Source organism: Haliotis rubra, unplaced genomic scaffold (genome assembly GCF_003918875.1).
Source record: "Haliotis rubra isolate DU_JTF1 unplaced genomic scaffold, ASM391887v1 Scf819, whole genome shotgun sequence".
Lineage (NCBI taxonomy): Eukaryota > Metazoa > Mollusca > Gastropoda > Lepetellida > Haliotidae > Haliotis > Haliotis rubra.
Genome location: NW_025767545.1, coordinates 99,702 through 115,144, shown reverse-complemented (window position 1 = coordinate 115,144; position 15,443 = coordinate 99,702). Strand labels below are relative to the sequence as shown.

The 15,443-nt window shown below is 39.7% G+C and overlaps 1 protein-coding gene across 1 annotated transcript; it reads right to left on the bottom strand.

Annotated features, from left to right (window-relative positions):
• Positions 1-9,470: 9,470 nt before the first annotated feature.
• LOC124261952 (galactose-specific lectin nattectin-like) lies at positions 9,471-15,443 on the bottom strand. The gene is made up of 7 exons (XM_046696316.1): positions 15,302-15,443; positions 14,613-14,765; positions 14,262-14,341; positions 13,266-13,391; positions 11,945-12,076; positions 11,214-11,231; positions 9,471-10,337 (listed from the first exon to the last, which is right to left on the bottom strand). The coding sequence occupies exons 1-7, from the start codon at positions 15,369-15,371 to the stop codon at positions 10,320-10,322; spliced, it is 597 nt and encodes a 198-aa protein (XP_046552272.1). The 5' UTR covers positions 15,372-15,443; the 3' UTR covers positions 9,471-10,319.

Here is a 15,443-nt window from a genome sequence, read left to right as displayed (position 1 = left end):
TTTGGACTCAAAGGTCCATCTGTGGTACGACCCAGATTATGTAGAGGGCATCGTAGGAAATGACAATTACAAAATGTCTTTCAAATAGGCTCGTATAGAGCAACAGACGTATCCAAGACAACAAACCTGATCTTTCACTTTTTGATAGAAACACTGGGATTATTATTTATTTGACAGCAATGTGATTAAAGGCAAGAATTCATGGATGTCAACTTCTTTATTTTGATGGACAAGACGTTTCAGAGTGTATTCTTACTCTTTATGAGGTGAAAGAAAGACTAAGAAACAGACAGCTATATACTAGTATGTACATGTGAAACAACAACAGTGATAAGAAAACAAGGGAAGCCAGTAGTTAATTAGCACTAAACTGATAAGGTGGGTGGACAAGAGGAAGCCAGGCATGAATGATGAGGTAACAATGGTGGCTTTTAACAAGGGAAAGGAAAACAAATGGAAGCCAGAATTTAATCCACGCCTAATTAGTAATGTGGCTGACATGGCTGAAAAGCATGGCTAATATGAAGAACTCGCTTGAAACATTTTACGTTTGCATCCACGTACCAACTTGTCCGACTCTACATCATTCGTGGTGCCTTAGCGTTTTATGACCTCCTAAGCTCTTGACTGACATTAAGAGAGTATCCGGTGGTGCTACCAGGAACACAGCCCTTCTGATACTCTGGGTAACGCAGAAGGATGCAGTGTTTGGGATCCTTCACATTCTTGGTGGTTCCAACTTCTTGAGAGAGGTCGCATTCGTTGTCTGGCCAGCTTGTAAGTCTTACCAGTCTGACTGTGCCAGGATAATCTAACCCTTTCAGCTGCATTCATTAATTCGAATTTACAAATACAAGATAATAGTAGTAGAAGTTGTAGCAGTACATTTCTCACCATTGATGAGTGTGTAAGCTGCATCAAAAACTGGATGTCGTCACACTACCTCAAACTGAATGATGATAAAACTGAACTCATAGTTTTCCACCCTAAGTGTCTCCAACCCAGTATCTCTCTTCCTAAATTCGTCATCGGTCAGTGTGAGATTCAGACACACCATGAGGTGCGAAACTGGGGAGTTATTTTTGATTCCTCACTGTCCATGGAGCCACACATTAATAACATCTGTAGAAGGGCGTACTACCACATTCGCAACATCGGCATAATTCGACGATACAAGACTACAACATCTCTTATTCAGGCATGGGTAACATCTCGTCTTGACTGCTGTAATGCGCTTCTTGTGGGTCTCCCAAATTATCTTATACACAAGCTTCAGAAGGTGCAGAATACTGCAGCCAGAGTGGTCTCTCAGTCAAAGAAATCGGACCACATTACTCCCGTTCTTCACTCACTTCATTGGCTTCCCGTCCACTACCGCATAAAATATAAAACTCTACTCCTTGTTTTCAAAAGTATACATGGTCTAGCTTCGCAGTACCTCTGTGCTCTGTTCCACCGTTATACTCCTGTACGTTCCCTCCGATCAAATGACCAGTGTCTTTTGACAATTCCTGTGACTAGGACAAAAACATATGGTGACAGGTCACTCGAGACGACTGACCCTCATCTCTGGAACAATCTTCCATCTCACCTCAGATCACTAGCAGATTTAGCTGTTTTTAAATCAAATCTAAAGACTTGTCTCTTTGCTGAAGCACTTGAACTCTATGTGATATCAATACCATCTTAGAGCCAAAGCGCCTTTGAGCGGTTTACGGATATTGGCGCTATACAAGTATTTGTATGTATGTGTATATGGTAGTGTCTGAAGTAGCCGTTAGTGGTAGTCGATAATTTACAGTTATGCTGCACTTAGCAATATTCCAGGTATATGACAGCTGTTTATAAATAATCGAGTATGAACCGAACAATACAGTGATTGACGCCAGGAGCATCGATTTATGCAAAAGTAACGAGATGATCCATGAAAGGTTGGTGAGCCTGACTACTCAACGTCAGTTGTTTTCTCTTTCGGTAAATTCCCCCACAGGAGAGCCTATGTCATATTTCACCTAATCACAAAGAACACTGTAGCAAAACATAAAGAATACAATAAACTATGAATAGTAGAAAACCCATAAACATTTTGGGAACTTCATGAAAATTCATATTGTTGACTGAAAATACACTCATTCTTTCGTAACTGGGGTATAATGCGCTGTCTTTGGTGCAAAGTTATGACCGCGAAGCATTAGTGTGACTGCAAGGAGACGCATAGCCTTTTGTCGAAGCTGTTTGGTAGACAAGTCGTTAGTGTGAGGCCAAAATAGAAATAGACATCTAAACTTTGCATTAAGCATGAGGTAATTCCCTTCCTTTTGCCCTACTTAACTTGACAATGACAGCCAAATGCCTCCGTCATCAGATCATCTTGACAATTCCATATATACAAATGTCCCACAGCTGCACATGCCGGGTCTCTCCGACTCATTAAGAACCACGCAACCATGCAAGCAGTTGACGATGGAGTGAATGAGTGAGTGAGTGAGTTAAAATTTAACGTCACCTCGGCAATATTTCAGCCATATAGTGACGAGAAAGGTTGTACATGCACAATCAATATAAATTGTTATATTAAATAACCAGTCATCGACGGACTGTAAAATAACTAGAGCATCACAAAAAGAGTATATATATAGCATATATCTAGAAGTAGAAAACTATTTTAGGCAATACAATGTAAAAATGGGCTATTGATCGCCAACAACTGAAGGCAGATCACCCTACAAGGGACCATGGGGACTTACATTGCCTTTGCTACCTGCATGGATCCTATCTGGCTTTACACCATCCCTTCAGCTGCTGGCGATTGTAGGCAAATTTAGCCACAGATTAAAATGACAATAATACTACGAGTAAAACTTTGCAAGAATAAATTTTACTGCGAATGTTTTGGGACTTAAGTATTCTCTCAGGAGGACAACAATTTTACGGCACTGCAACCTTAGAGTCAATGAAGTGAATTGTTTTGGCTGAAGAAATCTTCTAAAATCCGGTGATTATATAGTTACCTGGCTTAAAGTAGACAGAACTAAGGGAACTGAGGTATGGCTTCCTCTTTCTATTAGCAAGGTTCCATTTCAGACATTCATAAATTCCCAGCACAGGTTTTGTCATGTCGTGTCCTCGTGTGGAGAGCCTGGAGCCCAAACGTTTGCACCGTGCACTTTTTGCGACTTAGGATAGGAGTATTCATTACAGAAGCAAATTGAACCAAGGCTGGGTCTGCTGCTTCTGAACGTTATCAATATTCTCAACATCATCAGTTGCTCTCGGCTTACTCAGATCAACACCTGACACCAACACGGACACAACGTGGCTAGTAAAAATCCAATTTTCATGGGGTCAGTTTGTAAATATATTACTCTCTCCGACTTGTTAAGTTAATACAGTTTTAAATCATGCAAGATTATGGCCTGATAACAATGTTCATCATATTAGCAGCTTCATGATGGAAGCAGTGCCATCCGACAATATCTTATTCTCATCTATTTTTGTAATATTTTGATTAGTTTATGCATTCAAATGTCGGGCTAGTGAATTATTTTGTGGGCTAGTAACTTTTAGGCATATCTAGCCCTACGAACGTGCAAACTTTGAAAACTATTTCGCACACTGCACGGGCACATCACAAAGGTTATCTACTTGTCGGTCACTCTGTCCCCCGGATGTCCATAACTGCAGGTGAGATAGGTACGTGCGGTATTTGTCTTGCAAGTACTTGCAACCATGGACCAACAGAGAAAGCTTGATCTATGAATACATTTCCATTTAGGTCCTCTTCTCGTTTCCACTATATTTTTCGACTGTGACGACATCAGTGTTGAGCCTCAAATATTTATGGATATTCACTTCATTAACTGCCTGGCAGTCTAACATGTTTCAAATAACTGATTATAGTTATTATATATTTACCATATTCACATCCGCCATTGACTGCTATTTACGTTGACTCAGTGGGCGTCCATGAAAACCATGAACTGCCCCCGGTTTATGTTAGCATTCGCTCCAACACTAAAGGGCATATGTCAGCACTGTGTTCAGAAGTTCCAACAGAAATGGATGTAGTTGTGTTGTTCACTTCGCTTGCCTTTCTTCCCATCGCTGCTGATGCTGGAAAATATCAAGGTAAGAATTATGAGGTTTTTTTCTACAAACTTTAATTCCACTGGTGACTTCAGTGTGTAATTGGAGAACTTTGAGAAATTTAGATATCGAGGTGAATATTTAACATTTGTGAATTATATCAGAAATCTTTCATCATACTTTTAATCATCAAATATTGATCAAACTTTTTTTTCTTCCATTTAGATTCATTGTTCATTGATATGCATTACTGATTTAAAATCTGAATTTTATAGATGACAACATTAGATTTTACAGTACATAATCTCCAACACAGCAGCCATTACGTTTCGTTTGACTCCATAGTACATACAGTACATGGGTCTTTGTTAATATTATTAAGCTGCCATGAAGGTTGGACACAGGCGAAAACAAACTGCTTCAAATTTGTCGGCAAAGGCGTTTATAGTTTTAACGCAGCTGCCACGTGTAGAAACCGCTATGCTGCTGATCTAGCAGTGATTGAGGACATGGAAGAGAACAGAGTCGTCCACGGTATGTTGAAGTATATACCTGTGACTATTAAATCTATGTTGGGTTTACAGCTGTGAATACAACATTAACTTTGTAATTTGTGCCATTCATTTTCCTTCTTTCTTGACAAAATTAAACGCAATCTATTTGGTGCTTATATATATTATATGTGAAGAGGCGCGTTTTGGGTGTAAAGGTTTTGTGGGCTAGTGAATTATAGATATCGATAAGAAACTATCCCCAAAACGAAATGCATAGGTGATATTGATATATGTAATTTCAAATACTTTTCAAAATTAGTGTTCTGTGGAATTGTGAACGTTGCCCATATAAGACCGTTTACGAGAAGCTGGGCTTCGAGCCAGAAGACCCTACTTTGGCCCTGTGTTGCGACGACTACATCGACGTCGACGGGTCCAGTGGTGCAATAACGTACGGTTCTGGAATCTACAACACCGGCGAAGTGTGTGGTTCAGTGACGAATAACGCCTTCTGCTGAAGTGCCGTGACGGAAGACTATGTGTCTATTGATGTCGAAATGAACTGTTTGCCTAGAATTGTGTTGCCCAGGTTGACCGATATGATACATGGAGCGCCATGATGTTGGAAGACATGTCCTATACGCAGTAATCAAACTTTGTGCGTTTTCAGGGCAATTTAGGTGCTTTTAGGTACAGCGACGAAATCTTAAGGATTCACTTGGTTCCGAGCGTGGAAGTACGTGACGTGAACGTCAACCGGGTCCTCAGACGTTGTGTCGCATGCACTGCAAGAGGAATGGGCAGGAATTCCACATGGTCCAATTCAAAGACTTACTCAGGCCATGCAGACACGGTGCGGAGCAGTTTTGGGGGCTCATGGTGGTCGTAACAGATATTGAAGACAACGCCAAACTGGGAAAGGACGCCTTCACATATTGAACTTTGTATAAGCTATACATGTTGGCAGACATTTGATCTTTTATACTATTATATGAATCCTTCCTTATGTCTGCATACATCTCTACCACGAATTATAATGAATATAATGAAACAAGAACAACAGTAAATGAAAACTCATTACTGTGATGGAAATAATTTTACATCAGAGACCTGGAAGTATTTACCAACAAGTATATACTGTTTCTGTAAAGTTATAAAACACCAAGCAGAAAAACTAGTGAAAGGGGTGGTATTTCCTAATGAGATCTGTCATGAAGGAAAACATGCACTCATTCTTGTTGTTCCAACGGAACATAAGTTCATCAAGATGTGCACTTTCAAGCTGCCCTTTGGATACACCATGCATGGATTTAAACTTTGATTTGGCGTTACCCCAAAACCCTTCAATGGTATTGGTGTGAGCCCCAGTATGAGGATCTACATAATTGTGTTTGTGGCAAACTGTTTGGTGCTCATAACCATTTCTCTTTAAGCAAAGATATGATTTGAATTCATCAGTTATGATCTGAGTGCCAACTTCAACATGGGCAAGTACTATGGGTAGTAATGTTTCAGTGGTTCTGTTCTCAACACTGAATAAAAGAACATTTTTAGTGTCTCTATCTATGAGACCAAAACCCAATAGGTAGGAATACCCTGACTTGAACCCATGTGGTAATTTCTCTTTCTACCCCATTTGCTTTCATCCATCTCCACAGTATGGCCACCCCACCCAAAGTAACTGGCTCATCTAATAATGCACGAGACATTAAGTCTCTGTATAAACTGTACCAATTGTACAATGATGTCTCACAAACATCAAGCATTTTGAGAGCCAAGTGGGCAGGTACATCAATACAAAACAGATACAATATCATGAGGAAAGTACCAAGACTAAGCCTCTGTCCTTGCCAGAAGCTACCTAATCTCACTGACTTTGTTTTTCTACATTTAGGACATCGCCAGTTATGGCCATCAGCGTTCTGTTTGTCTTTCTGCCCACAACATATTCACATTGCATATGCTACATATTTGTGAGGAAGCCAGTAATTTGTCCCTTTTCATATAGTCAAGTGTTTTCTCAGAGTCATTGCAAATTGAAGCTATATCTAACACTGTAACTTCCATTTTTGATTTAAACACACAATTACATCAGTGAATATCCTGTGAAATGCTTGAATGCCTCAACGGCCAGCCAGCATGTGTATTGCTTGGAATAAATTCCTGAAGATAAGATGGAACTGACCCACCAGTAAAGTCTCCCAACAAGGTAAGACCATCAAGTCTGCTGATCACCAGAATGTCAAATCCATTATGTCCTAATTACTGCAAATTTGTATCTGTTATAACAGCTTCCAAACATTTCATCAACTTTTCCAGGAAGGAAATGAAAAGTGAAATTGTCATATTCCAACTCAGAAATACTTGACCAGTTCTCACACAGGTTTTCAGCAATACTATCTTCTGTGAAACTTCCTATTTTGAGTTATATATGACTGTTTCTTTTTGGACCACCAATGTACAAGCTGAATTACTCTTCCTTCCTTAGCTGGTAGGTCTTTAGACACTGCTTTTAATTCATTCAGGATATGTTTGAAAAACATTATGTATGACACACACAGAAGCAGGCACCTAAGTCATCATAGTTCTCATGGAATCCAGAGACATATTTTGCAAGCAAGGATCTGACTGTAACTTCAATGCATGACCTGGGTGGGTATCTAAATGTCTGATGTATAAAAATTTCAAGTTCAGACTATTCATGTAAAAGACAGCATTCAAAACATTTCTTCTGTATCTTTTCCCATTGATGGTTCGTTTCTGTCTCAGTGTATATTTAAAATAACACAGCACATCAACTGAATGTTCTGGGAAAAGTGGTCTGAAACCTGTGTCATAAAATCTGTAATTTGCTTCATCCTCTTGATAATCTTCAATGTAATCACTTTTTTCTTGAGATGGCAGTCCACAAATTTTGCAAAATCTTTCTTTTTGACACACAATGGGATAACTTTGTTTGAGCCAAAATTCTTTAGGACACTGTAATAAACGTTTTTCACAATATTTCGTCACGCAACACTCACGGAATTCGCAGCTTGTATTTTCGACTATTTAGAGTTACTCCATCATCCACCGATAATAATGTATCGCCCAAAATAGCATTTTTCAATAAGTATGCTTAATGACAGTTGCCTCCTTCATATTTGTTATTCCGGGTCTCAGCTTGTTTTACTATTTACTCCATCACATGCATTGGCTTAATGACAGTTGCTATTTATATTTGTTATTCTCCTACCTAGCACATTCCAGTTATGTTTCACTATTATCAATTACCTGGTGTTGTTAATGTGCTGCTTGTCTTACTATGCATATATACGTCTCATCACCTGGCTGCTGCCACTTGCAGGTAGATAACGGTGTAACAATCTACATCGAAATGTCGTTCTGTGCAATGAACAAGAAGTTGTTTTCTATAAAGACGCCATGACATTCTTTAATCCAGGTTTGTGAAGTTACTTCAAGGATTATTGACTATCTTAAATTAGGAATTGGGAGTTTCTGTATTGAAAACTGCACATAAATGTAATACCTAAAGTTAATAATGTTTATTATATCAATTCAGTAAATAATCTCGATACATCAAACATAAAATCTGTTGCATGTATTTGCAAACTTTTACATTGGTAATATACACCAACAACAAACTGATTCTCGTCTACTTTAGTTTCAGTATAATTTTGCTAACTTTCGGAACCCACATCGTTGGCATTCTGGACTATGCGCAGTGATACGCAGTGATGGCTTTTAGGATCCTTCCTATTGCTCTAGGCACTATCCTTATGTATGTTCGAAAACACCAGGTAAGGACTTTCACACCTTTAAAGCCAGTAAATGGTTAACACCGTATATACATGGTTTTTATTGATGAAGACGAAGTCACTGCTATAGTTTGGATTACACTTTCTGGGTAAAGTACACAGTTAAGTACCATTTGGTGGGTCCCATCCGGGATCCCACAGTCTCACAGTTAGGTACGTAATCGCCAGCGATTTACCTTACTTGGATTCCACAAAATGGAATTCTGACCACTGGTAGACTAGAACATGTACTTTGTGTAAGGTGGCGGAAGCCACGGTGGCTGAGTTGGTTAGATCGCTAACTTCGCGTGCTACCAACTAGGTGCCTGGTTCGAATTCCCGATGGGAGGTCTACCCTAAAAGTACTACAATTATGTGTGATTTCCTTTACAGTCATTGGCGCAAAACAGAGACAAGATCCAGTTCAGTTTAGGTAAATGTGACGCTTTTATTTATTTTGATTAAACTTGTTGTGTTACACAGTGAGGTTCAGCTGAAATCAGGGCTTGTATTGGCTGTTGTGTCAGATCAGTAGGTACTCAAACATTAATGTTTGGCTTCCGTGAATACCTCGCTGGTTCTATCTGAAAACAAATTCACAAATTGACATACGCCATCAAATGATCGTTATGAAAAATGGTTTACATTCTCATCGCTGATAACTAGTATGTGTAAATACGCCTACATAATACATAATACATTAATAATGACTGACATACATTCTCGCCATACACTAACCTTGTATATTACCCATCATGCTGTGCGTCCATTCGAGAATGCCTCACCCTCTGAACGGACAATACTGTGAAAGAAAATAATCATTTTATGTAAAAAAGCGTTTATCAATCACCCGTGAAGATCCGGGTTAGAACTGGTCTTCAGCAATCCATGCTTGTCGTAAGAGGCGTTTTAACAAGAAATAAACAAAGCTTGTACACCTACCCTGGAACAGCTCTGAAACTAGACGAGGGTACAAGTGTACAGCTGAACACCACTTCTGTGTAGCCAGGCAGATAAAACATGGGAAATGTCCTCGACTGGATCACACGAGAGATACTCTTCATTGTCCCAAAGCCAATGTCTTCCCACATGTTGTAGACGAATACAGTTATATTCTGTTGTTATATACACAACTGATATACACGATTGATAGTACAGTGTTACACACACACGCGCGCGCTCACACGCACGCACGCACACTCACACACATTGATTTGAAGGTACAGTATACCCTGGTTATAATGCCACCGTTTGTCCAGGAGAAAACATGACATTATATCCAGGTTGGCATAATAGGCAGGTAGGACAGCTAGAGGCCCTATGCAATCAACAAGGTGATTGAGCTGATGTCTCATGTAATTAACATTAAATGACTGGATAATTCCAGCATCTAGGGACTGCAGGTGACTTGTTGTAGGTGGCAGGAAGTGTATTGTCACATGTGTTATCCAATCAGGGATTACAAGACTACTTAAAACATTAAAGAGTTTGGTCAATTAATTTGAGTTATGTCAATTAACCAATTAAGGTATGTATTCTACATGCAGCCAGTGTAATTGGCATTATAACCAGGGGAAAATGACTTTGAATAACTTTTGTTCCCAAAACCTTTGGCGAATGGCATTATATCCAGTTTGGCATTATAACCAGGGTATTATATAGGCAGGAATTCCGTTCTGGCAAAACATGGCATTACATCCAGGGGCATTATAACCAGGGTGCACTGTATGTGTTTTACACTACGTTCTTACTGTTTCTACAGGACAATCCGATTCCCAAACTCCCGACACGTTTCGAATCTGTACATATAAAGCAAGAGAGTTAAACTTTCTTTTGTCACATCTGGGACTGATCTCCCCTTCAGTGTTCACGGCTCCGTAGTTCGTGAAAGGGATGCTTTTCTGGTCCAAGGTAAGGTTCAAAGAATAGCCTTCCCGTTCTTTCATACAGTAGAAGGACACTGCAACCACACAATGAAAACATGCAATGTAATACCTCACCATGACAAATCAGGATATCAGAGTACTTTTATGAGTGAGTGAGTGATTTCGGTTTGTCGTCTCTGTTACATTACCGCGTGTCTGTTTATTATGGGAGGAAAGCCCGAGATAAAGCAAGTTTGAGCGAGTTGCTACTTTGGTGGAAACCACCAGTACGGACGTGGTGCTCACAGAGCTAAAAATCTAATCGAGGCAAAAAGTGAGTGAGTGAGTTAGTTTTACGCCGCACTCAGTAATAGTACAGCTATATGGCGGCGATCTGTAATAATCGAGCAGACATTCCAGTGATCAACAGCATGAGCATCGATCTGCGCTATAGGGAACCGATGACATATGTCAACAAGGTCAGCGAGTCTGACCACCCGATCCCGTTAGGTGCCTCTTACGACAAGCATGGGTTACTGAAGATCAATTCTAACCCGGATCTCCACGGGTCTTCTAGGCAAAGATGGGCTCCAGTCGCCGATCATAGGTTTCAGGTTTAGGAGAACTAGACCACACGTGCCCCAGTCGTGGACTTTATGATGACTTATTTGCCAGTAAATTATTATTCAGGTATATTTACATTATCAGTAACTATATTTCAAGTTTCAAGCAGATCATGTGGAACACTTTAATTCGAAATGTTAACCCTTAAAATCTGTTTTCTCTTGTCATGATTCCACTGTGCATATGCATCCTGTTATGTTCATGTTTGAGCATGCAAAGTTATTCGTCTCGAATGTATCTTTATAAACATATTCACTAATTACTGTAGAAAAGAACTTGCCATGAAAAGATCGTATTAAACCAAGAGAATAAATAAAAATGACTTGGAGAAAACAACATATTCTTACCTTCAGGTTTGTCTGTGTCTGGAAAAGAAACGTAAGTCTCGGTATAAATCTTTACCATATTTTGGAGCATCATGCACAATTTCTTTATGTATGTATTTAAAATCCAATGAACACTGTCATTTGTATATCTCACAATTGATCTGGATGTCCGTTTTATCTTTGTGTTTTGTGTTCGTCCAACCCAGTCCTTGACCAGGGACACGGCTGAAGGTTGTACACATGTATAATCTCCGGGGCTTTATACCTTCAATTACTGAACAGTTGTCAAATGTCTGAACTACGAGACACCTAAACATAACATAAACCTATCTAATGCTTTGTAAAACAAATCTATTTCTCAAACGTTTCCCCCCTAACATATGAACTTCGGAAGCTTTGTATGTCTACACAACTGTCGTAATTTACAACCATCTGACTGGTACTTCCGGGTCATCAATCACTTGATTGTCCGGTTTGTTGACAGACCACCGTGGTATGGCAGGAGTATTGCTGTGTGGTGTTAGGGAAAACATTCGTTTTAAGAACACCTGGTATCATCACTGACTATCGGGTTCCATTCCTATTGTTTTCAGAACTTTTTTCCCTTTAAACCAAACGGAATTTGTTTCGAATGAGAATGGGTATCTGTTTTCTCTGACTTTCTTTATCACAGAATCAATCAATAGTTCAACAAACGTAAATGTTGTTAAATAAGTAATAAACAGGTAAGAAAGGTAGTATTTACTACTCACGTCTATCACACCATTGTCCGGTCCATCCCAGCTCACACCCATACGGACAAGCGTCAGTTCCATTACAGACGTAGCCCCGGTAGCAGTGACACTGGCGGTCACACTCGTCTCCAGTCCAGCCTGGTTCACAGCCTGAAATATACAGCTAATGCACTTTAACGTTTGCTTGTTCTTTACTGCTGAATCCAACTCTATAAGACGGCAGTTTGTAAATAATCAAGACAATCAAGTTATTGACATCTTGTGTATAGCTCTGCCCAACTGGAATACAATACAGAGGACTGAGGCCTGGAGCCAGAAAGCCGCTTCTTACAACGAGCAATTGGTTGGTTGGTTGGTAAAGCCATAGTCTTAACCTGATTTACAAGAAGTACACATTAATGAGTAAGTGGGTGAGTGGGTGAGTTTTGCTGCACTCAGCAATATTCCAGCTGTATGGCGGCGGTCTGTAAATAATCGAGTCTGGACAAGACAATCCATTGATCAACAGCATGAGCAGCGATCTCCGCAACTGGGAATCGATCACATGCGTCAACCAAGTCAGCAAGCCTGACCAGCCGATCCCGTTAGTCGCCTCTTAGGACAAGCATGGGTTACTGAAGATCAATATTCTAACCCGGACCTTCACGGGTAACACATTAAAGACATGAAGGATTTATTGAACATACATGAAATGAACAAAATATTTGACGCTAACGTAAAATACGGTAAGCAAGTAAAACCTATATATTTTCTTGTTACTAAATCTTTGTAAACCCTGTCATCGAATTCTGCACAGAGTACAGTCGAATTGTATGCTTCCTCCGGTCTCCACATGTAGTACAGAGTATCTGTATACCCTGGATTTGGGCGGCACCTCCAGGACAGAGTTCGTGTAAACTCTTCCTCCGGTCTCCACATCTAGTACAAAGTATCTGTACATCTTACCTCCGGTATCTTGTATGTACTTTTGTATATCACTACGATGTGATGCGATTAGCACCTGTTGTGCACTCTCTCGGCATAGCATGCCGTGTATCACTTACAGGTCGGCTAATTACCAGGATTAAACTTTTTTTATGAGTGAACGTTTCATGGATCCTCCAGTATTATGGATCCACCTGTATTATGGATCCATACTATAATTTTCAACGAAAGCCTCACAGTATGACAAAGACTGCATCAAACGCTTGCTGATATTTGCAACAACTCACTCCCCTAGTGGGCATGTGGCTATATTAACCATTCATTGACCTTGAGTAGTTGGCAGCAGTGCCGACTGGCATACTTGTTAAGATACGTGCGCCTGATACGTGGTAGTATATTGTTGAACATATCTTACCAGATTTCTTGAAACACACATAGCGGCTGTCATAAAACAATATGCCCGTTGCCAGTCGCCAGTACTGAGTATCCTCACGCAGTCTCCGGAAGTCCGACGACCAGAAGCCATGTTTGTATAATTGTACTGAAACAGAAACAGGTGATTATAAGTTTGTGTGTGCATTGCTGTCTTTATAATATAATACACTCCAAATTAAGTCGTAATTCAATCACATCTCCAAATTCCAAGTTAGAGGGATAGGGAAGGACTCGATGGGACCAAGGAAGGTGATGGCACTTCGAGGGTTAAATAACCCTAAAACACTATCAACAATCATTGTGCAGTCAAACATTGAAGACTGGTTTGAGTAGTTTTGATTGCTGAATTTGTCTGCTGGAGAGTGTTGACCAAAATCTAATAGAATTTGCATTTTACAAAGAAAGTGTGGTCTCAAATGTGACATTTGTTACAGTCAAATACGCATGTTCGCGAGAAGCTACTGTCAGTGCTCATTTAATAGTGAGTGAGTTTAGTTTTACGCCGCACCCAGCTATATTACAGCTATATGGCGGCGGTCTGTAAATAATCGAGTCTGGACCAGACAATCCAGTGATCATTACTGGTCAACAGCATGAGCATCGATCTACGCAATTGGGATACGATGACATGTGTCAACCAAGTCAGCAAGCCTGATCACCCGATTCCGTTAGTCGTCTCTTACGACAAGCATGGGTTACTGAAGATCAATATTCTAACCCGGATCTTCACGGGTAGCGATCAGTTAATAAAAGAAAAAGTTCCGCTTAAGTTGCGTAATTATTATCTAAATTGCATTTTTATGTCTATGATGGTGTTATTTTAAAATTCATCTAAAACACAGAAATAAAATCCAACCCATTGTGGTGCTATTTCTTTCCTTAAGTTCTTACATTATACCAGTGATATTCAAATTCATATCAAACTAGCACTTTACTTCGATATCTTTGGTGATTGGTGACAATCATTTCTTTTTACCTCATATTCGTCGTCCCATCTATAATTTCCATATTTGCGACGTAGCCCGATCCATGCACTCGACTGACCACCGAGAAGATCTAGAAATGGTTTCGTTCATGCATGAGAGACATCTTTGAACAAACTAGGAACATTTTCATGTGAGATATATTTGTTTACCTTGAGAGTAATTATGATCACATGGGACATTTTCGTTGAACTTTGCAAACAAATTGTATATCTGATATATACAACTGAAATACATATTAAATGTTTTCACTGCACATGCCTTACCCAAACTCCAGTATCGATTATGTACCCGGATAACCAGTATCAGCTAGTATCAATGCATCTAAAACAATTTATACATACCTTGAACTACTTTATTCTCCGCTTCGTTTTCAATCACTGCTAGAGAGGCAGAATAATAATGTTTGCACCTCCAGTGCGCATCACTTCTCTCAAATCTTTTGTTCTCAAGCTTGAAGCACTTTGAACCCCACCTTGTCCAGCCTTCGGGGCAGTCTGATATATGAGAACAACTACTGAGAATACATATACCAACCCCCAAAACAAATTCCACAACAGGGTTGATGATGACATGAATGGATCACTGGAATCAGTAATGATACCACGTGTTCGCGAAAAGGGTAAGCATGTCCTGCAGAGCAAGCTACTCAGACAATCTGCACCAGAACAAATCTGTTACCTGACGAGGTAACCTGATCCAATGGTGTAAGGATGCTGCATAGAAAAAAATATGCAGTGCAAAATATTATGTTGTCAGCAATATATTCAATAATTAAATAGATAATGTTTGGACAATTTCATTTTTTAAAGGAGGTCACAAGGTCCAATATCGAACGGATGCAGTTCACATAAATATACATTGTGAAAGATGTGGTCATGGATGAATTCATTTCTTTCATATGGATGATGACGAACAAATTCAACGTTAAAAGTGGTAGAAAAGTCACTGATAAATTGTTGGTGACTGAAAATAAAATAAATGAATAAATACCTAAATGAATAATCGCAGCCAAATATCCCCTTATTCATACCTTGGTATCTCCCACCGTCAGCCGCGTTGGGAAGAAAGACAAGCAAAGTAATCAACAGAACAACACCCATTTCTGTTGAAGTGTACGAACACACTGTTGCAGTGTTGAACAACCTTCTGTGGTATGCTGGGGAGACGGACTA